Here is a 27,876-nt window from a genome sequence, read left to right as displayed (position 1 = left end):
TGGGGCCAGGAAAGCAGTCAGCAGGACGATGTCGTGATCTGCCGTGTGTGGGACAAGGTTTCCGTGTGCGCGCGAAGAAGCCGGCTCCCGCCCTGGCTGCGGAGTGCGGAAAGAAAGAAACAAACGCGCAAAATAAGTTTAAAAAAAAATAAAAATAAATAAAAGATGGGAACATGATGCGCACGGACCCCGAGCACGCGCGTCTGCCGTAAGCGGTGGAAGAAGATAACGCGCGTATAATGCGGTTACTATACGGACGCCTAGAGAGCGCGAGCGAGCTTGTTTGCCGTTTTGGAGCCAAATATTTGTACGCAACGTGTATGCAGGCACGGCGGCTTGTCGCAACGTCTGTTCTGCTGCTTTCGAGACCCCGAGAGAGCTTCCAGATGCACACCGCTCCGCGAACAAAGGCGACGACGGTTTCGAGCCAGATGGTGAGGCACTTGCCAGCGTCACGTCGCATTGTGTCGGCGGTGGGCAGGGATTTCTTCGCGCAGTATCCGTCGCGTCAGTAAACGGGACGAAAAGCTACACTCAAACCAAAGTTCACTCGTCTCACGTTCTTAAGAGGAAGCTTTAGCTCGAGTGCTCCTATCTAAATACATGTAAAAGGAGAATTCGTTTTTCTCGGCAACCACTGCACCAAATTTGACGAGGTTTGTTGCATTTAAAAGAAAAACTTAAAATCTAGTGACTGTTGGGTTTCGAATTTTTGAGTTAGGTCGTCAATCTTTTATTAAAAATTGGCGAAAATCAAAAATTTTCAGAAAACGAAACTATCAAGTTTACAACTCTGTAACTCAAGCAGTAAGAATGATAATACAATTCTGTGAATTGCATCTAAAAGTACATCCATAGCGGACAAAATTGATATGTTACACATGAATGTAAAAAAATTTAATCATAGGGAAACATAACTTTTGTATAACCGTTGTAACCAACGTAAGAAATTCATGTAAGATGACATATTGAATTTGTCCGCTTTGAATGATCTAATAGATGCCGTTTACAGAACCGCGATATCAGTTCTTGATGCATAGCTATCAATTTGTAAACTTCGTGCTTCTATTTTTTTCAAACGGTCAAATATTTGAAAATCGTTTAGAAAAATTCAAGCCCTAAATCGAAATTGCACCTCCAACAGTCACTAGAATTTAACTTTATCTTTCAAATGCACCAAATTTCATCAAAATCGGTCCATGGGTTATCTCATAAAAACGTTTTTGCGTTTTACATGTATTTGAATAGGCCGCGTCGGAGTTGGGCCCGAGCTAAAGCTTCCTCTTAACAGTTTAACCACTGCACGCGACATCTGTTGGGAATCTGGTTATCACGTGTTGTGGGTACCAGTACAGATGCTTGGATTCGGGATGGTAGATTGTCGTTGCTCTTGTAATGGGCAGACTCGTCAACAAAGCTGGAGGTTGGACGCGTTTGTGCGTGTGCAGGGGGAGGAGGAAGGCGAGGAGAACGCAAAGAAAGCAGCCAACACAAAGGTGCAGCACACTAGCTCGGGCTGACGTCACCGCATTTCTGTGTGGTGAGCTCCCTCCCCCATCGACAGGAGAGCGTATACTGACGAGTCGAGAGTGCCGACACAGTTCGGCAGCAATCGTTGCTTGAGCGTCACCACGTGATCCAACCTTCTGCCTAAGATTTCGTTGTAGATGATGCCGATCGAGGTCTTAGGGAAACACTAAAAGGAAATACTAAATTTATGTTCATGAAGTATTCTTTCAACACTCAACTTTTGCTATTGTCGCGGTAGGATGTTTATAAGTAAAAAAATAAAATTTAAACTTTAAAGTGAGCGTCTAAGTTCCATTGTTTGAATTGTGCGCCGAAACCCCACCTGTTGTACGTTAGTGTGACGTCACAATTTTTAGTTTTCTTATTTTTTCTTTTTTTTTTTTGAAATCGTACTTGGGCCGTTGTGACTCAGTAAATGTTCTCGAAACTTGCAAAGTTTATCCTTTGCCGTATTTAAGATACAATGGGGTTCTTTTTCATCGCTGAAAAATTAACTATGCCCCAGCAGATGGTGTGTGTGCGCGTGCGTACGTGCGTGCGTGCTGTAGAAAAGTAATTTACTAATACAGTTCAAATTATTTTTCTCTTTAGTGTCCTTTAGTAGAAGTCTGGACTGGTGCGTCTCCTAGCTGAACCGTTTGTGAAGAAGACACACGCCTATCCTTTGTGTCCAAAAGCGCGAAAGCCGCTGGCATCGGGAAAAAGGCATCGCTACAGAATCGCGACCCATAGGCCCAAAATTTTGCGCTGCGCTCGATCCCGGGGGATTTACGCGCCTTCATTACTGCCTAAGTGTCGAGGCGTATACTAATATACAGCCTTCCGTCACTCACAGTCTGGCAGGTCTGCACTGGATTTCACGATTCCAGAATCTTCCCGAATTTCGCTAACCGTGCAGCACCAAGACAAAGGGAAGGTTGCGCGAAACGAAGACGAAGTATCTTTGAAGTAACGAAATACTTCATTAATCGAGTTTTTACTATATCTCTATCTCAGGTGCATTTCTGAATCCAGTATTTAATGCTACAATCAAACATATATATTTCTTTTCGAGTGGTACTTTGTAACATATCTACATTTAATTCGTTTTTCTGAGTATTTCGTACAAGTCTGGTAAGGAGGAAATCCGAGACAACCTATCCATTAAACACTGAGCTTGCTATAGAATTATCTTTTCGGGGTACACTGAGGGCATGCCTTGGTTTTTTTTTCATCTGTGATACGGTGTACACCATAGAGGACTAAGCGCGCGCCTCAATCCCGATAAAATTTTGCAATGCTAAGTCGCGCGTGCGGCTTTATCTTGCCAAATTTATCGGACTGCGGAAGCGAGGGGCTGTAACGTGCTTTGTATGCAAGCCATCGATAAGTGCGATTTTGTTTTCTATGCCGAAAGATAACGTCCCATTTGAGACATTCTTAGTCATTGTTTTAGTTCCTTTTGCCCTACCTACAGATTACACTTCTGCTGATATGATGTATCGACGCTGTCTGTAACTGACAAGGCTGTGGGAAATCGAAAGGCTAAAGTTGGGCAGTTGAAGCTGGAGAAATATTTTCTGTCCCCAAGCGCCTCGCGAGATTGTGGACGGTGTGTCGAACCAATTTTTTTTTTCATTCCGGTTTTCGTTTTGATTCACCGAGAACGGTTCACTGCCGGTTCAACTCCGGGACGAAAAAAAAATTAGCGCTTCAAACCGGTTCCAGTTCATTTGCCTAACCGAAGAATATGTAAAGGAAAACAAGACAAATTTATTTTCTACAGGAACTCGACGCCAGTGGCTGCTAAGCTCCGCGGAAAGATTAACCCTTTTTGTTTGTTCTTCAGGCCGCACGTATAGTTTCAAAATAATTATGCAAATGCAACACCAATGCTGGAATCCATGTGAAGCCAAGCTTCATCGAGAGCGAGGAGACTATATTGAGGAAATGCAGAGAGTCCAGCCTGCTACTCTGCTCGGGAGGAAAGGGAAGATGAGAAAAATAGGGGAATAAAAAGTAATGATGAGGACAGCCAGTAGGATGCGATTATTTACATGTTCGTGTTTGAAGGGCCCGTTCACAGCGTTGAATCTAGGACTGGGTTAACTAAATACTGTAAGAGAGCCATTGATGGCTCGCTTCATTGATATGCCGAGTCAAGGGCCCAGTAACACTTTTTCACTGAACGGCCCGTTCTTAAGTGATGCCAACAGAGAGATCAGTGCCTGACGTTCACAGTCATACTGGGTATAAGCAACAAGTATACACTTGCTAACCGTAACACTAGCTAAACCGTGCTAACGGTGCTTCTACTTTTAAAATCACGGTAGGATTGTTTGTGCTTACAAATGAGGTAGCGCAGTTGAGAAGCAAGTGTATGCAACGCATTGGTGAAAAGCTGCAGAAAAGGTAAGTAACCGAAAACCGTTATTTTTTTCCCTTCCGGTTTCGTTCCAGAGGGGAGGGACGACGACGTAACGTTCCGGTTAAGTTCCGGATCGCGCAAAATAACGTCTTTTTTTTTTCTTTTTTCCCCGATTTTCGGTTCAGTTTCGTTTCGATACTCCGACTGTGACGCAAATAGATGGATGATGGGGTCACTGAAAATCGGCGTGTGAACCGGACGAGAGGTCTGATGCGCAAATTGATAGGCGAGTCGCACGAGGTGCGCCCATCTATGACAGAAAGACACTGTTTACAACACTTAGGTGTCTACACGTACTAGTTGGACACTTACAGAAATACTCCCCCCCCCCCCCCACACACACAATACACCCCACCGGGTGGGGGGGGGGGGTGTATATTGCGTGGCTGGGCTGGGCTACGCGTCAGAAGGAGACAGACCCCCAGCCATTCAGCAGCAGGCCAATTTGTCTGCGATAAGTGTGGGCCAATGGCTAAGCACGCAAAATCCACAGTACACTTGTGTTTATGGCGCGGTGTCGAAAGAGAGAATAACTTTCGACCGCGCGGTGGTGCTGTAAATTGCGATGACGCAAGAATCGCGGTGCGCAAAAAAAAAGTTTTTTGTTTCTTCTTTGTGATAAAGTAAGGCGTGAATTTGTGGGTAAGCAGTGACGTGGCTTATGTATTCGGGCATTGCTTCATGCATTTATGCGGTGCTTTGCGTCAGCCGCGCTTATAGAGAGCGCATTGCATTGCGTCATCGTTCGCGCAGAATGGGCGATTACCGTGGAAGCGACGTGTCATAAGCGCGCGCGTTTATGGACGCTCACAAAGTGATTTGCATGCTTGGGAGGAACAAATTTAATGCGTTGACAGCGTGGGGGTGCTTAGCAAACGTTCCAATTTGCCCCTCTTGCGAAAAAAAAAAAAGAAAATTCCGAGCCCTCTTGCCCCTCCCCCCCCCCCCCACATATATATGCACCGAGGTTAACTACTCCTATATATATATATATATATATATATATATATATATATATTCCTGTGCATATATAATTGGTGGCGATGTGAATATTTCTGGGAAAACCGCATAGCTGTTAGTACTTACAGGCAACGGCAATCTCCCCAACCGGAGTTGATGCCTCCCTTAATCGTTGGGACACTGTTATAAGAAATTCTTTATCTTCTTATTGCGACCTCTTACGACTACGGCCGACACAGCCTAGACGGAACCCGAAGGGACCAGGAAAATGTGTTTCGTTTATGCGAAGTTCCCGTTTAAGCGAGGCACGCGAGGTTAACCAACAGTCGTTTCATTAGAAGTGCGTCCGAGTGTTCTGATATTGCTGTGGTGAAGCACACGTAAAAATGCGTCATTGCGCTCTTCCAATCTGCGTCTCCTGCCACCCGGTCCGAAAATGTGACGCGCACTGTAGCAATATAATATGGCTCTGCATGTGAATAGAACCGTGGCTACAGCCACGAGCTTCATCGACAATATATTCAATTGTACCCTCAAAGCAGGTATCGAGGGCATCGTCTGAGCTGCGTCATATTCCTGGTGCATGGTGTGAATGAAGCAGTGGTGACAAATTGACGTCGAGATAGCGGCTACACAGTGATTTATTCTTCTTCCTCAGGGATCATTGCCTAGCAGAGCCCTTGCGATGAAAAACATCGACGCAACTTCGGTATCCTTAATTTGCATCGGCTTTCCCGCCTACGGGCAGGTAACTAAAGCTGATACCATCGTTCCATTTATCCGATCTTTATATATCTATATCGGTAGTGCACAACGAGGCAGCACGATCGAGCCATCATTATCGGCAAATCAAATGGTTGTTAACGTCAAGTGATAGCGCCCCTGCATATATTTCGTGATACATATATATTTCTGGGGGGGGGGGGGGGCTTATTGCTTAGCGCCATTGCATGCCTCAATGATCTGCTCGCGTTACAAATCACGTTAAGACCCTTGCGGACACATCAATATCGATCTCTGTCATATGAAAACCTTTATTTGGGGAAGGGATGGCTCCATATATATACGCCGGATAATGTTGTTGGGCAGGGTTATGGAGGTAGTAGCACTAAAGCTACTGAGGCCCAGTCAGGTCAGTCCGATGAGGTGTGACCGACGAGAGGACCGATGCGCAAGCTGATGGACGATTCCCACAAGGTGCGTCCACCTATCACAGAAAGGTGTCGACACTAGGTGGACACTCACAAAAATACCCCCCCTCGCACACACACACACAATACCCACCAGCCAAGGGGGGGGGGGGGGGGTGTTGCGGCGACGACGTTTCTGCATTTCTGGAGGGAGATAAGTATAGTGCCATATGCTGATATGACCACGACCGGGCGAGGTGGGCTTCACCACAGGAACAGGAAGACGAAGACCGGCATCGATATGGTTAAAAAAAAGGAGAAAAAGATGAGAAGAAAAATGTATTTACATGATATGTGCAGTGTAGTAGTGACTCTACCTGAGTGTCGAGTGGTTCTACTAACAGTGGAGAAGGGCCGTCGTAGGGTTCCGAGGAAAGGTGGTTTTTCACCTCGTGGTATTGTTTGTCTCTGCAGTCGTCTCAGGTCGTAACTGTGGATGCATACAACAGTGGTGCCGGTGCTTGAGCGTTGGCTGCAGGTTCCTAGTCCTTTTGTCGACTTGTGACGCAAATGGCCTCTTCCCTCTCGTTGATTTACCTCTGCTGTCCGGGCCAGCCAGGAAGTGGCAGATGGACACGTGCAGTGGCTGAGGCCACAGGGACCACCAGCCGTGTGTCCATTCTCAACAGACCGGTCGTGGGCGCAGGCACACAGTGAAGTTTCCAAGACAAGCTTACCTAAATTGTCACAGTTTGGGAGCTTCGCCGCTGCCATCTTGGGACGTGGCACACCTTACCAGGGAACAAATATGACGTCTCAAGGAAAAGGGCGCTTAGCTCGATCCTTGAACCTGGAAGCGTTGCCCAGACTTGCAAGACCGACTTCCAGGATGATCGTACCGAATTTGTTTGTCCTAATTGTGTGGCGGGACAATCCCAAAGCAGATGACTTTTGGTGCGGCTTCAGCCTACTGAAGTGTGTCTGTGTCCTTTGGCGAAAATAAACTGGAATTAACTGGGAATTGTTAAATTGAGAGTTAACTGATACAGATTTAAAGTCTATAGTCATTAAATATGTTAACGCAAATACAAAAACAAAGGTAGAGGGAAAAATTTTAGCCTGGATTCCTTTTTGTCAAGGCGCATATCCCGAAACCCGTGCGATTCTAAGTGCTAAGTGCGATTCTTAGAATTTGTTCCAAGTGTTCCGTTCAATCTCGCTGGCTACAATTTGTAAGTTGCAATATGTGCCGTGAACGGATATAATAATAAAGTTTTAAAACAATTATTTAGTGGTTTTTTTTGGTTAATAAGCTGATAATGCATTTCGCTTTCACCCGAGTAATACCTGCCGCTTCCAGTAAACGTGCTACAATCAGGCTATATGCGACAGGTGAATTAAAAAAACAAATGCGTCCGTATATCTGCGAGAGAGAACACGGAACAAGTCGAATTTGGCAGGTGCATCCATGTTTGTGGAACGCATCTGTGCACTTGAAGGTTATCGGCGCTTATCACACAGCGCGACTCGCTATCTGCGACGCCATAAAGAGCGCTGGAGGCAGTTGCGCCAAGCAGAAATAAGCGCCGTGGTTCACGGACCTTTGCTTCTGTTGCAAGGCGCTGGCCGTTGCATATGCACGCAGATTACACCATGCTGCTTGGCATTTCATTTTGCCGTTAATTTTCAGAAGTTGGGTGAGTCTGCGATCAGGTGCCCTTTAATTATATCCACGTCGGATTCTGCTAAAGCAAGTTCCGTGTTTTCCCGCCAGGTCACCGGTGACCAACCGGGAAACGAAACTCGGGGCGATGACTTTCGGTTAGCTGTAGCACACGAAACGAACGCCCAAGAAACCCAAAGGAGTTCGTTCGTCGTGCAAGCGATCAAGGAATAGGCGCGGCGTTCGGATGAAAACCGTCGCGCGCGGTCATCGCCACGCTGTTGTTTCTTTTTTTCGAAGAAAGGGCTAGCGCCGCCGCTCTGTCGGGCACGGGCGGCCGTGTGCCTGTCGTGGCGCTCGCCGCCGAAACACGTGAAAACGTGCCCGCCGAGACTGGCAAGAAGTGTGTTGGCCAGGCAAAAGAAAAGTGAATGCTCGCGCGCTCCTCGTTTCTGGCGTGGGCCGCTTGCCCTGCCCCGAACAATGAACTCGGCGAGTGAAGCCGCGAGGTGCGGTGAGGGAAAGAGGGGGAGGAGGAAGGGGGGGCTTCCCCGGAGCGGAACGAGTTAAACAAAGGACCTCAGCCAGGCAGCCACAACAGCTGTGTCTGTGTCCGCGTGCCTGGGGATAGAAGTGATGCTCGCTCTTCTGAGTCACACGCCGCATCGGTGAAACGTCCCTGCCTGTTTACATCACCTTGTCCACTCCCTCCTCGCTCGCTGTGCGCGCCTTCGCGTGGTTCCTGGAAGTAAGACAGCGCCGCGGCGAAGCAGGATAAGCGAGCAGTCGGCGGCGATCACCTGGCCAAACCTGCCTCAGCCTCTCCGCGAGCAACACGGCAGCAGCGAGAGAAGCTGCAAAGCAGGCCCAGCAAAGCCGGGCAAGCAGCCAACAGCAGCCGGCCAGTTAGCCCGGCAAGTGGCGCCGCCTGACAGGACGCGATTGAAGCAGACGGCGTCGTCGACCCTCTCTCTCCGAGTGCGTTACTCCTGGCGGGTGAGGCCGTTCTCCCGGTGACCAGCTGATTGGGCGGTGGGGCCCAACGCGCACGGCGGTTGGCCGAAGTCGCACCACGTGACACGAGAGCGCGCGCGCCATTGGGCGTTGGCAGGGGGCGCTAGTGACGTGGCCCCCCTAGCAACAGGGGCCAGCCACAGCGCCAGCCGGGGATAATGGTGGCCCAGTGCAGCGCAGCCGAAGTGGCCGAGCGTCCATGTCCGCGCTAGGCCTGGGTCTCTTGTTCGGCGGCGCGGCGGCGGTGGAGCGGGCGGCGGCGGCGTCGGCTGGCGGCCGCGACGTCGAGCGGCGGTTATGAGTTCCCGGGAGTGCCCCGCGATGCCCCTGTCGCGGACGCGGTCCCTGATCGCCAACATGAATGGCTCGGCGCCCTCGTCGGAGGCCGGCTACATCGAGAAAAATGCCGCCAACAACAACAACAACTCGTCGGCGCTCGGTGGCGGCGGCGGCAACGGGTCCAGCCTGCTGCTGCCGCCCATCAAGAGCCAGACCATCGCGGGCTTCAAGTTCCAGTCGAGCGTGCACAAGCTCTTCGACGTCGACCAGAACGGCGACTCGCCCGACAACAAGGCGGGTGTCGGAGGTGGCGGCGGCGCGGGCAAAACGCTGGTGGCCACGCCGGAGCAGGTGATGAAGATGTACATGCACAAGTTGAGCCCGTACGAGCATCACGAGATCTTCAACTACCCGCAGATCTACTTCATCGGTGCCAACGCCAAGAAGCGCCAGGGTACGCCGGGCACGCCGAACAACTGCGGCTACGACGACGACCAGGGTTCGTACCTTCACGTGCCGCACGATCACATCGCGTACCGCTTCGAGATGCTCAAGGTGATCGGCAAGGGCTCCTTCGGCCAGGTGATCAAGGCGTACGACCACAAGCAGCACCAGCACGTCGCGCTCAAGATGGTTCGCAACGAGAAGCGCTTCCATCGGCAGGCGCAGGAGGAGATCCGCATCCTGGACTTTCTGCGCCGCCAGGACCGCGACAACACGTTCAACCTGATCCACATGCTCGAGCACTTCACCTTCCGCAACCACACGTGCATCACCTTCGAGCTGCTCTCCATCAACCTGTACGAGCTGATCAAGAAGAACAAGTTCCAGGGCTTCTCCCTGCAGCTGGTGCGCAAGTTCGCCCACTCGTTGCTGCAGTGCCTGGACGCGCTGCACCGAAGCCACATCATCCACTGCGACCTGAAGCCCGAGAACGTGCTGCTCAAACAGCAGGGCCGATCGGGCATCAAGGTCATCGACTTCGGCTCCTCGTGCTTCGAGCACCAGCGCGTGTACACGTACATCCAGTCGCGCTTCTACCGGGCGCCCGAGGTGATCCTGGGCGCCAAGTACGGCATGCCCATCGACATGTGGAGCCTCGGTTGCATCCTGGCCGAGCTGCTCACGGGCTACCCTCTCCTGCCAGGCGAGGACGAGGCCGATCAGCTGGCCTGCATCATGGAGCTGCTCGGTCCGCCGCCTCAAAAGCTACTCGACCAGGCCAAGCGGGCCAAGAACTTCATCAGCTCCAAGGGCTACCCGCGCTACTGCACGGTCACCACGCTACCGGACGGTGCCGTGGTGCTGGGCGCGGGCCGGTCGCGGCGCGGGAAGCTGCGCGGTCCGCCGGGCTCCAAGGACTGGACGACCGCGCTGAAAGGTTGCGACGACCCTTTGTTCGTGGACTTCCTCAAGCGGTGCCTCGAGTGGGACCCCGCGACCCGAATGACGCCCGCGGCCGCGCTGCGGCACGCCTGGCTACGCCGGCGGCTGCCGCGGACGCCCCAGACCACGGCGTCGGACTCGACGACCCAGCGCTCCTCCGTTTCCTCGTCGAGGTCGGTGATCGCGTCCAAGGCGACCCGACTGGGAGACGAGCTCGCGAGTACGCTCAAACTGCCGCAGATTGGCAATCCCGTGTCGTGATGGTGATCCCGTGCGCGCGGATTCTTTTTGTTTCTCCCTCCCTCCCTCCCGTCTGCGAACCCGTCCCCACCATCGTGTCACGTCAAATTGAGAGACCCATGGCTCCACCATTGTGTGTCAAAAAGGAAAGAAAAAAAAAAAAGGTGGGGGCCCGACGCGAGACCAGTGCAGTGTTGGATCTCTCGTGGGAGAGCTCGGCTCCAACGGGCCCCCGTGCGCTTCGACAAACTAGTGTGCTGAGCGGTGGGGTTTCCTATTTTGCTTTTTCTTCGGGAGCCCATCGGTTGTGGCCGTTTCGTTTGGTGTCGTCTAAGTGACTCCCGCGGCAGTTGGTGATAATGCCCGCGGACGCAGCGGCGTTAAGTAGTTGTACGTCACCTCCTTCGTCCTGGTTCTATGACGACAGCAGCAGCCACCGAGGCGACCTTTCCCACCCTGCATCGGATATACACTATCGTGGCGCAAAAAGAACAGCAGCGCGCGAACGAGACAGCGGCGCACTTCTTGTGTAAATCGGCAAGTCGAAGCAACAACCCTCCTAAATATCCTAACACTCCGCCAGCAGTGATATTCCTCTTTTCTCTCCATTTCTCAGGTCGAATGAATTCATTTGATACACGATTTGTAATTCGCCCGTCGAGGCCTGCTCGTTTTGTGGGAACAAATTTGTTTCCCCTGTTGTTGACCGTTAAAGCCGGTTCCGAACGGGCGCATAAATTATTAACGCATGCCTCAACCAAAATCTTTTCCTATGTCATTGTGGCGGAGTTTGTTTCTTTTTTTTTTTTTACACGTTTTGCCTGCCTTGCAAAACACGTGGTTGTGCGTCGGTTCTGTATTCTCGCTGATCGCGCTGAACTGTTTGTACAAATTTTTTCTTCCTTTTTTTGGGGGGGCGCGATTGAGTCAGGGATGAACGCATTTTTTTAGGCGGTTCCCCTCGGTATATATACTATATACATTAGCATGTCGACCTCGCCTGCGTTTTGACCTCATTTGACCTCTGTGTGGCTCACTGCCGTTTATTTAAATCCTTTTTTTTTTCAACTTACTTTCTTTTTGTCCTCACTCGCGCGAATTTTCTTAAGGTGTTTGTTTGAGAAATCAGGTCTGCAGATGCGGCAAGGTTGGTTATTACCTGATGGTAGTAAGGGTTTTGGCGAAAAACCAAGCAGCGAAAGACTTCAAAAAAAGAAAGAAGAGACGCGATTGTCGCAAAAGAAAAAAACAAAATAGAGTCCGCAGATCTGTGATATTTTGTGTACGGACGGTGCTAGCCCTACTTGCGAAAAAGCCCCACATTTTGATTTCGCCTCGGCGCTTCTTTGTTCTCATCCTAATGCACGCTCGTCCGTCGTACTTCTCTCCGTCGCGGGTTGGTTGGCCGCCCGCGCCGGTTGCACGGGCAGTTTTCGCTTTTTATTGTTTTTTCTTCGGTCGAGCCGCGAACCCCTCTTTCCGGTTATATTTGGGTTGGAGAGCGAGCGAGAAGGCGCTTGGTTACTTTATTTTTTTCCTTTTCCTTTATTCATCTTTCCCCTTCTCCATGCGGGGCGCTACTCCGCTGCCGCTTTGCAAAAGGAAGGTAAAAGAAAAAGAAGCCTGGCGTCTTTGTCGCTGCATCGGCTGTGCTCGAAACCTAAAGGGCGCATTGTCACCTCGCCTTAGCGCGCCTTCCTCTGTCGATGATTCTTTCTCTCGGTCGCCGAGCAGCTGCTGTCCTTTCTTTATTCCTCGGGGGCAGGGGGGGAAAAACGAAAAAAAAAAAAAAGTGAGTCACCAGAGAAGCTGGCTTCTCGTTCACGGTGAAATGCATCGGCCGCCATGTTGGATGCGCGCTGCCTGGCATCCCTAGTAGGACAACGCCGCGCCGATGCGCCTTGTCGGATCAGCGGCTCGATTTTCTTTTTCTCGCGTCGCCGCCGGTCTCTATATTCTTCCGACCCCACGACGGACGACCTGTTGTGTGATGAGAATCCCTAGTGCCGTTGTCCGATCAGCAGCTTCTCATTTAAGCGCCATTTTGTGGTTTTTCTTTCGTTCCCTCCTCACCGTCGTGTAGCGCGTCAGCCCAAACTCTGTAAATGAGAATACTCAGTTTTCTTTCTTTTTTTTTTTTTTTGCTTCTTCACTTTGTTTCTCGTAATTGTAGTGACGACGCGGCGGCTCTCAAGCGAAACCAAAGAGTGGTGGTGTTATCAGAGAAATAGCAGCAGCAACAAATGCTCAAAAACTGGACAGGAAAGTATGCCGACAAAAGAGCGGGCGCCGCATCGTTTCGATTGCAAACTTTTTTTTTTTTTTACTTTCCTTTTCCGCGAACGCGTCCGTCTTCTCGAGGCGGCGAAACGAAGAAACTACTGCCAATGTCCTGTGATAACTGCAGACTATATTTCTCGGCGCAGTGCGCTATCACCTCTATAACATTTGCGCGCCTTGGCGGCTATCGCTCTGACTGCGCGATTCTGTTCTTTTTTTTTTTTTTTCTCGCAAGTACAACAACGTTCCAATGGGTGAAATGAATGAACGAGAAGGGTGTTGCTTGGGCAGTGGCATGGGTTGACGTCACAGAGGCTGACCGGGTTTTCAATATGACAGCAGGGGCACTTGGTGTTCGCGACGTCACCTCTGGCCTGACGGAGCTTCTTGCTTCCTTTATTTTTTTTGTTTTTGTCTTCGACAAAATGACCTCGCCCACCATAAGTCCTTAGCGATTGTGCGAGCTTGAACAAAGAGCGCGTGTGTCAGCATAAACTGGATGGTTGACGTTTGGTCCATCTCTTTACCCCTAGCCGATTTTGAGGATTCAAGTTAAGATAGAATTGTAGCAGCCCGTGCAGATAGCTGGCACGGGTCTACTCGAAGTAGATCTCGACTGCTGATGCAGGTAGCTGAGAGTCTTTTTGTCATGCCTAAATGAAGTACACAGAATACTGATCTTTGACACTGGGTTTTCTTTTTTTTTTTCTTTGGCCCAACGAATAGTTGACAAGTCACTCTGGACTGACGTTGGGTTCCTCTTTTGTGCCCCAAACAATTGCGATTAGTCAAATCGAACTAGATGGAACTGATAACTGTGGTTGTGAGATAGTGGTGCTCTTGAAGTGTTTTCTTTTTTATTTTACTTCAACATTTCGTGTAGATACTGTTGGTGGATCTGACTTAGGCGGCTGTCCCATGTTTTGATAGTTAGTTGTAGGTCATTGTATGCTTGAACGCTGCATGCTGTGCTTTGTTTTTTGCACAGTGACGACTGACTATTTAGTATTGTGGATGCTTTTTCCCAGCTGTGTTCATGCCAAGCATTAGAAGAGATTACAGTGTGAAACTTTCTTTAAAAATAATTTCAAAGTGGTACTTCGTGTTGTTCCCCGGAAAGTATGACGCTGCAATTCACATTTAATTCCCTCTTTCTGTGAGAGGAAAGTCCATCACTCTCTTTACTGTTCGTGTGCCCACTATAATTCTCTGCATTTTTTTTTCCTTTATCACACTTTCCTGGAACATTTTCTAACGGAGTGGGAAATTAAAAGAAAGTTTGCAATGTTTCATGTTTAAATTGTGTCAAGTTACGTGAAGTGTGAAGGTAATGTATTCTAGTATAAATTGAAATGCAAATACGTGAATGGTTCTTAGTTTTCTGTTTGAGTCATCAGAGGTTCACTGAATCTACACGAAATTAAACAAAGACTGTTCAACTTAAACGAGAATTTGCATTGACAGAGCTTATCTTTAAAATTGGCAGTTATCATCAAAGGAATATCCCCTATGTGTGGTTTCACCTGATTCTGGAATCTGGTCATCATTCATTTTCAGTTACAAAAACATCCTGCAGCCCCCAAATTCGACGACTTGAGCCTGAATTTGGCTAATGTAGCTCACACTGCTGAATGTAGGAAGGCAAAAATATGTTCTAGTTTACGTTGCCTTGTTCACACTTCATTTAATTGACGTTACTTTCTTGGTGAAAGGGTAAAATGCGGTACCGTGGCATGAATCTCATTTACGTGTAAGGTCCTGGGTCGATTCCTTTCAGTGCCGCTTGAGTGATGACTGTTCTCGGACGTGAATTCTGCAATACAGGTGTGTAGGTGCAGGAAGCAGTCGGTGACCGATCCCCTGTTGGCAGACCTCCTGGCAGCTCTGAAGTGGCTTGCGCGGGCGAGACCGTACGACAGACAGGGCCCCCCCTTAGCTCGGGCATGAGGTTGAAGACCTCCGGTCTGTTTTTCATTAGTCAGCTGTAGCTCTTTCAGGAACGACTCCCCGTCCCTTTTCTCTGTCGTCTCTCCGGCATTGGATCTATGCCCATTCGTGTGGTCCCTTACTGCTTCCCGGCACATCAGACGTGCCGCCACCCGAAGTTTAATTTGGATGGCAAAGCGGTGTCGGCTGAACCGCGGTCTCTTTCAGGCGTGCATGCTCTTCCTTCCTCCGTGCGGAAGCCACCTTTGCTGCCCCACTGTCCCACTTTGCTTCTCTGTCCGGAAATGCTGGCAACACTCTCCCCTTACCCTTCCGCGGTGTTTCGCCTTTTCGATGTTGGTTGTGCAGGGAGCTCGGGTCCTGGGGGTAAGGGGAAATGGGGGGGTGTTCCTTTTTATAGCTGCACGCAGCTTTTGTTTTTAATTGAGGCCAGTTTTCGCTTGCGCTGGGACCACATCTTTTCTTTTGAGATCTGTGTGTGACCTGCTCAAGCGCTTTTGCAGGTTGAACGCTGTTGAGCAGGGTGCCGCATTACTCACGAACAACACATGCTTGTTGTATGTTGTGACATGCCAGCGTTACGCGCATTTTGTACTGGCGTTGTACTCTTTCTCGTGAGCTAAGTATACACTGTGGCTGTGTGGAATGGTTCTACTTTGCGAGGCTTCATTGTGCTGTGCTGTCCCCTCATGCTCAGGTGGTCTGGTGAGCACTGGAAGAAACTAGTTTTGGTTAGCGTGTAGTGTTCTGTGGACATGTGTTAGGAACCCGCTGTGAATAGCTAGTTGACAAACACTGAAAGATCATGTCATGCCTTTGAGCAGTGCTTTTAAACGATCCCTCTTTAAGTACTACATCATTCTGCACTTTTCCTTTCCAAGCCTAGCGTTTCTTCATGTCTATAAATCCAGTTGCTTGATAGGTCTCTTCGCAGGTATATGTTTTTCCCCTTGTGCATGTTAGGTACTTCTCTGGTAGCACTCAAATAACAGACATTGTTAATCTTGTTTCTCTCAGTGAATGTAGGCTAATTTATAGCAATTTCTACAGCCTAAGCGTAGTAGCCACATAGCCTTGAATGTGTGTGGGCGTTTGCACTGCATGAATGAATTATGTAGCCACATCTCTCACGAACAGCTTTTATAAGACGCCATCCCATCCCCCCAGAAAAAAAAAATATGATTGTTTCAGTCAGCTTTTGAATGAGTGAAGGGTTGATACATGCAATTTTTCTATTGGAATGGTCAGCTTATCTTTCAAATCATGTGTGGTGCATAAAAATTGTGCATTGTGTTGTGGTGAGCGCTCGGGGCAGGCAATACTACTTGCAATTGAGTCGACATTGAAAGTTGTTTTACAAGGCTAATGGCAGGAGATTGAGCTTTATAACATAAAAATGCAAAATGAATCTTGCATGAGCTCTTGACAGTGTATGTGACCTAAACGCACCTGTGCATTCTGTTATGGTAGGCCTTAGAAGCAGGTGAGGCTCTTTACAATTGCTTTAGTGTTGGTAATTCTGTCAATGCAGATTTGCTTAGTAACAACATGCAGCAGGGAGATGTGGTTGTAAAGCGCATTCAACTACATATGGGGCTATCATATACATACACATATGCCCAGAGCATATGGGCTGTCAGGATGATCCCTCTGCTATAGCAAAGCGAGTAATTCCTAGCATTAAAGAATTCCGAGAAATCCTTGCATTAAAAGCCAACTGCAAGAAAATTATTGACCACGTAAAGTACCTAGTTTCAGCTAGCTCAGATAAAGTTCAGCCTCTGTGCAAAATTTTGTGTTTGTAATGCAGGTGGCTGCATCACGGAAAGGTAGCAAAAATAGATGCTTTCAATAACAGAATTGAAGAAGAGAGGAGAAAAAGAAAAGGTTGTTGCCACAATCGCTCGTTGCAAGTGATGTATGACCCAGAACATGTGGCTCCTCAGTAATACCTCAGGGATTAACTGGTGCCTGCAACTGCCTGTGGGGCGCTTAAAGAGTCTCGAAGGTGACATGCTGGGACTCGTGTCATATTGCATAACCGCCAGGTGCATGTGTCGTTTGCCTAAGTGCTATTTAAAGGCTATAAATAAGAAAATTGGACAATTAGTAAGCAATCCTGCAGGTTTGACAAGATTTCTTCATTGGTACATGCTACTTGTTTGTGACCAATTTAACCAGAGTGAAACTTCAGTGCTGCTTCTGGACCCTCTAGGGACCTGTTTGGCAGGCTAGGACAGCTCATTGGTGGACAGCATTGCACAGGATCACTGGACTTCCATCTGTAATTTTCTCTGTCATTCAAATTTTGGCACTAGCAATAGTGTTGGCGTAATGTCATGTTTCGAGGTTGCTGGAGCTGTTTGCTTTTTTCTGCCCGATAGATTTGCAGATGCCTGCAAGTTAAATTTTCTGAAATGCTTAAGTGGCACGGAAATTCTAGTAGTTTTTTTTTTTCCGATAATATGCAATTTGGCTGTCATTATGACATCACAAGTTCTTTCTTTAAAAAATGTGCTGGTGGCATTGCCAGTTAGATTTTCTACTCCCTCTGTTTTCTGTTATTGAAGCACCTAGAAGGTGACACATTTACTATTTCAGAAATTTAGCATATCAATTCAGCTTTGCTCTGTGGTTTCCTGTAATGCCGCTTAATCTTTGTAAGGCCTAGTGGTATTTCCTATGATGTGGGATATTGCTTGTGAGCTAAAATTTTGGTTTTACGCAATAGCAATATGGAGGAAGGGCTTTAATTATGCTTTAGGCAAATCTTGCTTCGTTTGACTATCAGTCGCATTACATGAGTAACCACTGCTTTTTGCAACATTAACGTGGGTTCGTGGTTCATCCGTGGGCTATAGCATACCATGAGGCCATTCTGAAGCTTGCTCGAGAAAGTCTGGTCAAGGTCGAAAAGGGCGTGCAGCATCTGGTGGTGCTTTAACCGCTGCCAAATGTGATTAAAGAACTTCAATTGTGAGGCCTTCTTACCAAGCACACAGATGGTTGTAGCAACACAAATTCAGGAGCTTTGTACGAGTGTAAGCAACACAGGCTAGTTAGATGAGGTATCATACAAGCACACATGTCAATATACTTTTCGAACTCTTCCGTAGTCGGCAGCCTGCTAGCCACGAGATATTTTCAGTCTTCAATTCTAGCAATTTATAAAGATGGTCTGATCACGTGTGCTCCTTGGGTAGAGATAAGATAGCAGCATTACTCATTTTGCATGTCCTTTACTGAGGCACATCAATTAGTGCTGCACATTTTGTCATCGCACTTTTGATGCACATCATTGCGTTTCCTTTCCTTGTTTCTCTGCTTGGCTGCATATGTGCGGTCACGCATTTGCTGAGAAACTAGTGGTATTAAAACTTGGTGCAGCTTATGTGGTCCTTGCCAGACATTGAGGGACCCTTGTTTGGCTTGCTCAAAACCGGTGGGGCAGCATTTAAATAGCTCTCGTCCTGTCGAGGGGGGGAGGGTGTCAATGTGTGGCACCCTGGGCAGCAGCAGCAGCAGCTTAGTGTTGTATAAGTTGTCGTGCCGCCAGCACACACCGATCTCTCCAAGGCTGCCGTCTTCCAGGGGGAATGGTTCTATTTAGGAAGGGGCCACATCGTGCTGCGACTCTGTGGTAGCTTGAGTCGCCGGAGGATGGTTCCACTCTTCGCCCCTGCTCTGGTGTAATCGACGACACCCTGTTCGTTTGTTTTTTAACGTTTTCCTTTGCAAGTTCGACATCGCCTTTCCAAAGATCTGCTTCGGTGTTATTGGCAGCCGTTCCGTTTTGTCCTTCCACCTTAAGAAGAGCTGCCTAGAGACTTGCGTCGCCTGTCCTGTGGTGTCCCTGTCTCTTTGGTGCTCTGATGTGCATTCTTTGTCTCCAGAAGGTCGCCATGTTTTTGTTGGCCGCAAACTTGCTCAGCACTTCTGTCTCCTGAGAGCTGTGTTGAAAGATTGAGCAAGGGCACTTTGTCGACACGGCTGGCTCAGCAGCTGGGCCGCCACTTTCGGAACTGGGAAGTGGAGCAACTGGTTGGTGTCATGCACCTGCTAACACTCAGTGTTGTGCTGTGAACTACTTCCTTCTTTTTTTTTATTTTTTTTTTTTTGACAAAGCACATCACTCTTGGTGGTCTTGCCAAGAGGGCGTGGCAGGGTGTGGTTGGGCCCTTCCTTTGTTCTTATATCTCTGACACGACTGAAGTTGTTGCTGCAGACGAGATTGCAGTAGCTGACTGGAAGGCCCTTTTCACCATCTCTGCTGCATTGGCGACTTGGTCCCCATGGAGACCTTGGGATTAGTGTCTTGTCTGAAAACTTTCCTTTTCGGTTTCCTCTCTCTCTGTGACATGTGTTGGGTGTAATGCGGTTCCAAGCAAGGTCGACTCTTGCATCCCGCGCAGTTTTGGTCAACGTACGCACATCTTGTGGGTGTTTGTTAATGGATACGCTTTTGCTCGTCACTTGTGTGCATTTGTGAGCTGTTGTAGTATCTTGAAATGAAGGTCGCCGCAGATGGTGCAGATAGTGTGGGCAATGACCATTACAGCACAGCCGAGAATTCATGTTCACGCTATTATTTTTGAAGCGCCGCAGTCTTTCTGTTGGACTTGGAATGGCGATTACTGCTACATGCTAACATATTGGTCGGCTGCTCTTGCGATTTGTGGGCCCGAGGTTTGTTTGTGACTGAATGTCTTGTGTAAAATTTACTTGTGCAGACACTAATGTTTGGCTCAGGCCAGGTTAGCAGCCCTCTGCTGCCACAAATTTTGCTCAAGTGAAAATCGCTGCTGGGCTGGTTTGTGCGCAATTGTTGTGGCAGACAAATTGAGAGCAAGAATGCAGCAGTGGGAATGCATGTGTGCTAGTTAACTCTTAATTTGGTCGCAGTGTCAAGAAAAGCTATTGGCATTGCCTGTTCCGCACGTCTTGCTCTTGATGATCGAGCTTTTACATTGAAAATTTCTCTTGTGGCGTGGTTCAGAGTGTAGCTTGCAAGATTGAGGTAACCTGGAATGTTAAGATTGTGCCTACTGCCGACCTCGCCCGCACGATTGCATCATGTGCGACGACCTGACACTTGTTAGGGACCCATAAGTTGTTGCGTGGACCTTTCTGCAACACGCCACACAGCTGTACGGTCTCGTGTTGAGCTGCCGCGCCCTCCGAGTTCCATGCTCTCTGGGCGTCTGTGGCATTGTTGACTTTCTGTTCCTCCAATTGCGGTGTTCAAGTCTATACATCTTGTGTATGTCAGTGTGTGGGAGGAAGACACCACACAGTAATTGTGTGCCTGTGCTTTCCCCTATCTTGTGTCTTAGACTGAAGCCATTGCACTGTGGCTTTTCACCTTGGGTGTATTGTTTCTTTTTTTTTCTCTATCTCATGGTTGGGGCTTGGGAGGAGAGGAGACGACGATGCTCTTTTAGTCAAGTGCGGGTGTCACGTGGATTCGTGCACCTTCAGCCATTGGTGGCGTCAATGTTGTCTGCCGAACCCTGTACAGAGGACGCTTCTGTGAGTGCTTAGTGAATTGTGGAATGTTGCGGCGTGGTGGACCGTCTCTTACTCTTTTTTTTTTTTTTAGTTTTGCGACCTAGTGGCAGTGGAAATAGCTCGTGTGCATGTATGTGAGTGCGCGTGTGCATTTTAGTGTGTGCGCGGTTGCTATGTGAACTTCCAGCATTGTACATATGTGAACTGGAATTAAACAATGTGTGATGAACTTTTATACACTTAGGCTTTCTTCTAGTTTTTATTTGGCTGTTACGGTGGTGCACACAACATTGCAGCTTAGACGCAGTCACTTGTGCTACGCCTGCCAGTAGATTGCTCATGCCTTGCACAAAAGTGGTGGTGGAAGCAGCCGACTGTCTTGCCTTAACCTAGAGTCCTTTTGCGATTGAAAATGAGAGTTCCAGTGCTGAAGGAGCCTAATCATCAGTGACATAGGGTCAACTATTGCTGTTACACTCGCATCCTGGGATATCGTGTGCGCTTACCTGAACCAAGCGCAGCTCTTTGGTAAGGCAAGTTGCCAGCATGCAGATCACTTATCAGGCCCTGGTTCGAGTAATTTGTGAAGGACATTTTATGTAGTGTTGCCGCACACACGGTAGTTATGACAGCATGAAACCTAAAAACAAGTCTCCTCCAAGCAAAATTTGTGCTGTGATGGACCTTGTTTTCAAAGAAACTGACACATTTCTACAACTTTGTTTTCGTCTATGGACGACCAGATCTTGGGTGTTAAACATTTGACCTTTTATTGAGTTCAATCAGTGTGCTAGAGACTAGTCTACTACAGATGACAAAAACGAGGTGCTAATTAAGCGAGAATCGTATTGAACTGCTTTATGGCAGATAGTGATGGGCACGGAAACTATGGTGCACTAATGCATCAGGTTCCCTTAGTGTCTATAATACCCACCTTTTGCCATAACTGAGTGATTCCTTTTCCCATTTAACTTGCGATGTCAAGAATGTATGCATCACTGGGGTTTAATGGTCAAGGGAGTTATAGCTAGCAGGTTTTAATGGGAATAAGTGCATTACGTCCATCACTTGCAGCGTTAAAGGCTAAAGTGGTAGGAATGGTGTATTAGGCATGGTCGGCTATTGCTTACTGTGTTGTCTTACCCTATGCGAGGGCATTTAATGCATCTGCCGTGCAGTGTAAGATAACCTTGATCTGCTGTGCAGTAGTCACCAGTGCCCAGAGATATGTGTGATGACATCATCAGCATTGAATACTGTGCCAAGAAGCGTTGAATTCCAGTTGATGTGCTGCAGTAATGGTGCTTTGGAATTGTAAGCATATTTAGAGCATGTAGGCTCTCTCATAATGGATATTTATGTGTGTGGCTGCTTACCATATCGTCTTAACGTGTAGCTATAGCCAACATGTGAATCGTAAACTAGCCTTGCCGGCTGATTTTGGCTTTGCAACACTACGTTCACTAAAAACTGTGATGTGAAACAACAAAGAAAGTTTGTATTAGCAGCTGAATATTTCCAAGATGGCAGAATACATAAACTGAAACTACCATGGTTCACCGGCAAACTCAGTGTAGCCTAATGTCCAATAACTTGTGGCCTATCACTGCACTATTGCTGACCCTACAATCTATGCGATTTTTTCCTCGTAATTGGAGATGCACGGACGAGTTTGAGTACAGCCTTTTCATCATAGCATCTCCCCATGATTCAAAATTTTCCACGTCTATTGGTATAAAGTTTGCACATTTAGTAATTGTGGCATCATTTGCAAAGGCCAGATGAAGTGACCGACCCTGAAAGTCATGTCTAAATACTTGTCTGCATTCACCTTCACTTCTGCCTGTACCAGTACACTGACAACAGTGCTGCCACCTGTTCGCGACGCCAACCCTTCCATGACATGTTGATATGATTAACGAATTGTGTAGGCTATATTTTTACACTTTGGTCATGTTAGGGTATCATCAGCCTCCGGAAGGAGCACAAAAGATACTGCAAACAAACCCTTGCAAGCATTCACCCGTCTGTTCTTTACACCTTCTGCTTCCTTCTATTTTAATGAGTGTAAACAAGGTGCTGAGGCCCTCCGAACGCTCCAAGGTTGAAAATAATGCGCAGGCTTGCTGAAAGCGCAGGGACAGTGAAGTTTTACTTTGGGTAGCAAACGAAAATAACAGTGTAGACGTGTGCAAACAAAGCATAACGCAACATCCCCTTCAACGCCAGTGTGCAAAAGGCTGTTGTACCATGCTTTGCGTCAGCGAAATGACGGCACGCTTTAGTAAGCCTGCGTGTTTGAGCTGTATTACGTGTTGTGCTATCTTTGTGCTGGGGGCTTCGACATAGCATAGCAGTGATTTATGCAATCACAAACGTTTTCAATTTGGGTTATTATAACCATGCCACTTGGTGTTATATGCGAACATTGTACAGAGGTGACTTGCCCCATGCGTTCTGCACCAAACAAGACTGTCTACTGCAGAATGCCCGTGTGAACCGGATGGCATCTGTGCTCGTTATTCGCGTCCGCAAACAGGCTAGACGGAGCCTCGCGGACGCAGTTACGTCAGGCCGCCAAATTTGTTCCGTTCACGTTGACATCCAGCACGACGCAGGAGGCGGTTTATTAGCGGCTATAGCTTACTGCTACCGGTTTTTTTTGGATAGCAACGCGTGCCGTAGGTTTCGAGCGCGCCTCCTAAAAAGCCGCTGTTCTCTCCGCCTATTCCGGGTTGACGGCGTATGTAGGTCTTTGCTAGAGAAGCCCGAAAAACACGCCGTCGCGTCCGTGTCACCGCTCCATTTCCCGAACGTCCCGGATTCACAGCGCGACGGAAGCAAGATGGAAAGCCTGCTGCCGTCCCGCGGTCGCCATCCGGCCAGCTGACGAGGGCACCCTGTGTGACCGCGGGCCAGCGTAACTGGAGTGTTACGCTCGCACCAGAGCAAGCCCCCTGGGTCAATGACGCCCCACCACCGCGTCCCTCTTCTCCCGGCTGTAGCTGCAAACGTGAGGCCATTTACGACATGCGTCCTTCGACAACGTTTGTGCGTGTGTCTACATGCGGGGGTGGGGATGTGATCGTCTGCTCACGCACACACACACGCACCCGGCGTCCACGCGTCGCCTTTTCCCGACGTGATCGCTACGCGCTCCGTTGCACAGGCGGCCCGCCGTTGCTGTACTCGACGATGGCCGACCGCGCGAGGAAACGAGCAACAAAGAAAAAAAAAGGGGGGGGGGAAGGGAAGCATTCGCCACCTGTGCCGATACGGAGGCAGGCACGGCGTGTAGATATATGCAAAACCGGCCGTGCCAGTCCGGTTGGCAGGTTTCGGAAACGCGCGCACTGCTCACGGTCGCTTCGTATTCCGCGGCGACGCCATGCGACGCGCTGCGGTGACACCGAATGTGACTACGCGCTGACGTGCGCCCTGCCAAGTCCAATGGCGGCCGTCGTGGTCTCCGAAGCAGACGACAGGCACGGAAGGGCGACGACGCGACCCGGGCGTGTGCCCGGAATCGTGAAAAAAGACTTCCCCGCGGTTCCCGCCTATCCGACTGTCGCGCGCCGCTTCTGCTTTATTTCTATTCATTTTTCTCAGTCCCACTAGCGCATGTACACGGCTCTATTCTGCTGTTTCTCGGGGAAAGCGCCCCCACCTCGCATCTCGCAGTCGCATGCAGCACCAACCGAAATGACAGCAGCTACGGTATGCTACGGCAGCGCGGCGCGCGCTCTCCCGCTACGCCTACGCTTCAGAAACTAGTCCCGAATTCAGCTGCGCGTTGTTCTTTCATTCGAAGCCGCCTTCCGAACGATCGAGGAACGAAGACAGCCGTGCTCAGTTACGGCACCCGTCCCGAACCTGTTTTTAATAAACGACGCGGACAGAAGTGGGGGGGGGGGATTCACAGGCGAGGCAAAATCAGCTGACCGCGGACGGATACGAGACGTTCGAAACCATCGCCCGCCCTGTCGTCCGCTCGCGCCACGGCGCGCACTCGGCCGCACTCTCCCTTCTCCCTCGTAGGACCGGTCGCTGCTGCAGCGCGAGGCCGTTTTCCACCGCCCTGCACGAAATTGAGAGAACGGCGAAGCAGCCCGGCAGGCCGCTGCGCCGGGTTGTTCCGCAGCATGACCCAGTTCGTGTGGGAGGAGGCTGGCCGCCGCCGCCACCGCCGATCGATAAAACGCCGACCGGGGTCGCGCCGGCCAGCCCGGCCCGGGATCCCGTCGCCGGTGACTGCACGTTCCGACGCCGGCGCGCAAAAAAAGAAAAATGCGGGTTATGCGGCCCGCTTAGCTCATTCCTTGCACCAGTTGCGAAATCGCCTCCTCCCGCCCCCCCCCCCCCCCCCATTTCTACCCGATGCCTTAAAGAAAAAACTTTCATTGCTGAGCCAAAATTCTGAAGTTAACAAATTGTGGCGCCCTCTAGACGCGTACAGGGGAACCATCAGCGGCACTGAATGCTACGATTGCTCTCTCTCTCTCTCTCTATCATTTTTCGGTTGGTCATGGTAAATAGCCGGATTTTGGCTGTCGCGGTGACTCAGTGGCTGTGGCATTCTGCTGCTAAACACAGAGTCACGTGTCCGATTGCCAACCGTGGTGGACGGTCCCCTGTGGCGATGGAATGACAAAAAACTAACTCGTACACTGAGATTTATAGATGCACAATAGGAACCCGCATTCCGCTACGTTGCCTGCAGCTCGTGTGTCGCTGAGACGTCAAAACCTCGGAATTAGATTTCACATCCCGATTTGAGTCGCGCAATTTACGAAGTACAGTTAGCGTCTGCTCGTAACGGAAACAGACGAACATTTTATTCACGTCATATGAAGAAGCTGGTTGCCGAAGGCCAACAGACACTTTGATAGGTCTTCCTAAGGCGCGTTCCTGATGGGCCTCCCGACGGATTGGTCACGTTAGGTGACCGGTTTGCGACGGTGTTTAATTAAAGAACTACGCGGTTCCCTTCGTCTCTAGCAGTGCCCTGGTTTAATGGCGCAGGACAGGCGTCGTATCGCCGCCTTGTCTGCAGTGCATCTTCAAAGTACCGTCGTTTTCACGGTGTACACTATCTGAAACTACCTAGGCTTTTTATACGGCCCTATATTTCTTTGGAGTTGGCCATTAGGCCAGAAGAGATGAACTCTCTCTCTCTCTCTCAATATATATATATATATATATATATATATATATATATATATATATATATATATATATATATATATATATATATATATATATTGTTATGTTTATGTTATACGTTATTTCGGAACTTATCCCCAAACCATCATCATCATCAAATTCGCGAACACTTCCTTTAGCACGGCGCCCACTACTTACATGACAGGAGGGCAATGTGACGTTGATACGAGCATACCGTTCGTTACTTGAATGTATATCATAGCGGAGAGTTAGAGAAAGAAAACGTACGCAAGCCAGATGACAGTTATTGTTTGGAGGACGGGATAAGCCCGCTAAGGGTGCATATAGCTCAGGGAGCCGAGATTTTGGAACGAAGTACAAAAGAAAGAAGGCCACACACACATCGCAATGTATGTCTTTTTCCTCGTGCTTCGCCTAAGATTTGCTTTAGGACTTGACGCTAAAGAGAAAAATTCCCGTAAACTGTCCAGTTTTCTTTAAATATAATAATAATTGGGGCACGAAATTTACAAATCTTTAACTCGGTCTGCGATAAAATATAGGTATCGCAGTTCTATAAACTGCATCTGTTAGGGTATATAAAGCGAACAAATCTGATATACGAATTTACAGTTTACGTAAATTTGTTACAACGTTCGCAAACGTTTCGCAAAGGTCTTCCTCACGATTGAGCGGTATATACCAGAGCGGTGTATACACTCTAAGAACAGTTTACACCCTTTGCAGTGCCCCTTCTGGCACACAACGATAATCGTCATCTGTCTCGATGCGTTTCTTTTCTTTAACGCTGCGAGCCCGGTACTTTCCAGTAACGAACGGCATGCGCGTTATCAGCATGATAGCATTTCCTGTCGGCAATGCTATCATGCTGATAACGCGCGTGCCGTTCGTTACGGGAAAGTGCCGGGCTCGCAGCGTTAAAGAAAAGAAACGCATCGAGACAGATGACGATTATCGTTGTGTGCCAGAAGGGGCACTGCAAAGGGTGTAAACTGTTCTTAGAGTCTAATGCATCAATTTTGTCCGCTTTAGATTTACTTCGGGAGAGGTCGCCGAAAACGCTTCGCTTTAAAACTGACGAGGAGAGAAAGACAGGTTTTGCTTTTAAAGCAAAGCTTTCTTTGCCTTCTCTTCGGGGTTTGACTTTCGTCGTCGTGTCCTCACCGTACGCTGTGATATGTATTTTACACCCTTCAAAGCAAATAAGGGTGTAACTTTGTGTATAACTCCCAGCATTACACCATATTTGGGTGTAAGGGTGCGAGTTACAGCCCCATTTGCACCCGTATTCGCTGTTGAGGCTGTAAGTTATTTTGCAGTGTATACAGTTGCGGACGTACATTGACAGCTTGGGGCCACTGGTTATGTTCTGGCAGCTGCTGTTTTCCGAGTAGACAACTTATCCCCACTGTGCCTATTCTTGGCCTATCCCCCAGAATGGATGTGACCTAAGGGGCACGAACCCGTAAATGCATTTAGGCATGTTTCGCATTTCCTCTGTGCGCACACCTCTTATCAACATCCCTCCCATCGACAAGCAGCGTGCATCGTCTCTCGCCTCGTGACTGAGGCAACAGGTGTGCGGGCGATAAGGCTGTGCTCGTGTTAACGCCGCCAACTCGAAACAAGCTTCGCGTCATTTTAGATTTGAACATTGCGTTGGATATGCATGCTTTTATATTTTTTTTTTCGTTCGCCGTCTTCAGGAAAGCCGTTTCACAACTTGCGAGCCGTTTCGCAACTTGAGTGCAGCTTCTTCAGGTAAGAGTTAAAGAGATGAGGACGGGTGGAAGACGGTGCAAGCTGATACACTCATCATCGACCTTCCATGCCTTCTCCGTCATACACTGGGTCGTCACGTGCAGGTAAGAGAATTAAAAAAGAGTAGACGAAGAGTAGAAAAACAGTAGAGTTGTCAAAGTCTCATCTTTGGCTTTGTTTTTTCTTCAGGAATTGCTTTTATTTCCCTCCTAATCAAAAACACCGGTAGCACACTACACGAAGATGGTTCCGGCGGCGTCCCTTCCTTAATCTTCTGATTCGCAGCGAATTGAGTTTTCACCATTGGGCGAGCCACTTGTTGCTAAACTTGCGGCTTGTGCTTTAGGCTTAAATTGTGACAGAAGAGTGATACAAGTGTGATCTATAAACGATGGGAAGTCTTCAAGAAGAAATAAAATTCTTGTTTTGTTTCTTTTTAGTTAGAGGTGTTTTCTCGTGACAAGTTCCTCGAGCTCACTTGAAGCAATAGCCTTTCATTTCAAAGCTCAAAATTTACTTTAATTTGCTTGATTCGGCGTAATTTCTCACATATATTGTAGTAGGTGTTATATTAATATGCCAGCAAA

General features: G+C 48.6%; 1 protein-coding gene across 1 annotated transcript; it reads left to right on the top strand.

The window, feature by feature from the left end:
• The first annotated feature begins 8,264 nt into the window (after positions 1 to 8,264).
• On the top strand, positions 8,265 to 20,579 carry LOC142557338 (dual specificity tyrosine-phosphorylation-regulated kinase 2-like). Its single transcript, XM_075669097.1, has one exon. It carries the CDS (start codon positions 9,002 to 9,004, stop codon positions 10,628 to 10,630), a length of 1,629 nt encoding a protein of 542 aa, XP_075525212.1. The 5' UTR covers positions 8,265 to 9,001; the 3' UTR covers positions 10,631 to 20,579.
• Positions 20,580 to 27,876: the final 7,297 nt, after the last annotated feature.

This window comes from Dermacentor variabilis, chromosome 9 (assembly GCF_050947875.1).
Source record: "Dermacentor variabilis isolate Ectoservices chromosome 9, ASM5094787v1, whole genome shotgun sequence".
NCBI classification, from domain to species: Eukaryota; Metazoa; Arthropoda; class Arachnida; order Ixodida; family Ixodidae; genus Dermacentor; species Dermacentor variabilis.
This window is presented reverse-complemented; position numbering and strand designations above follow the sequence as displayed.

What these genes read in the sequence shown, in the direction of transcription:
- LOC142557338 (XM_075669097.1), top strand. Translation starts at nt 9,002, where the DNA reads ATGAGTTCCCGGGAGTGCCCCGCGATGCCCCTGTCGCGGACGCGGTCC.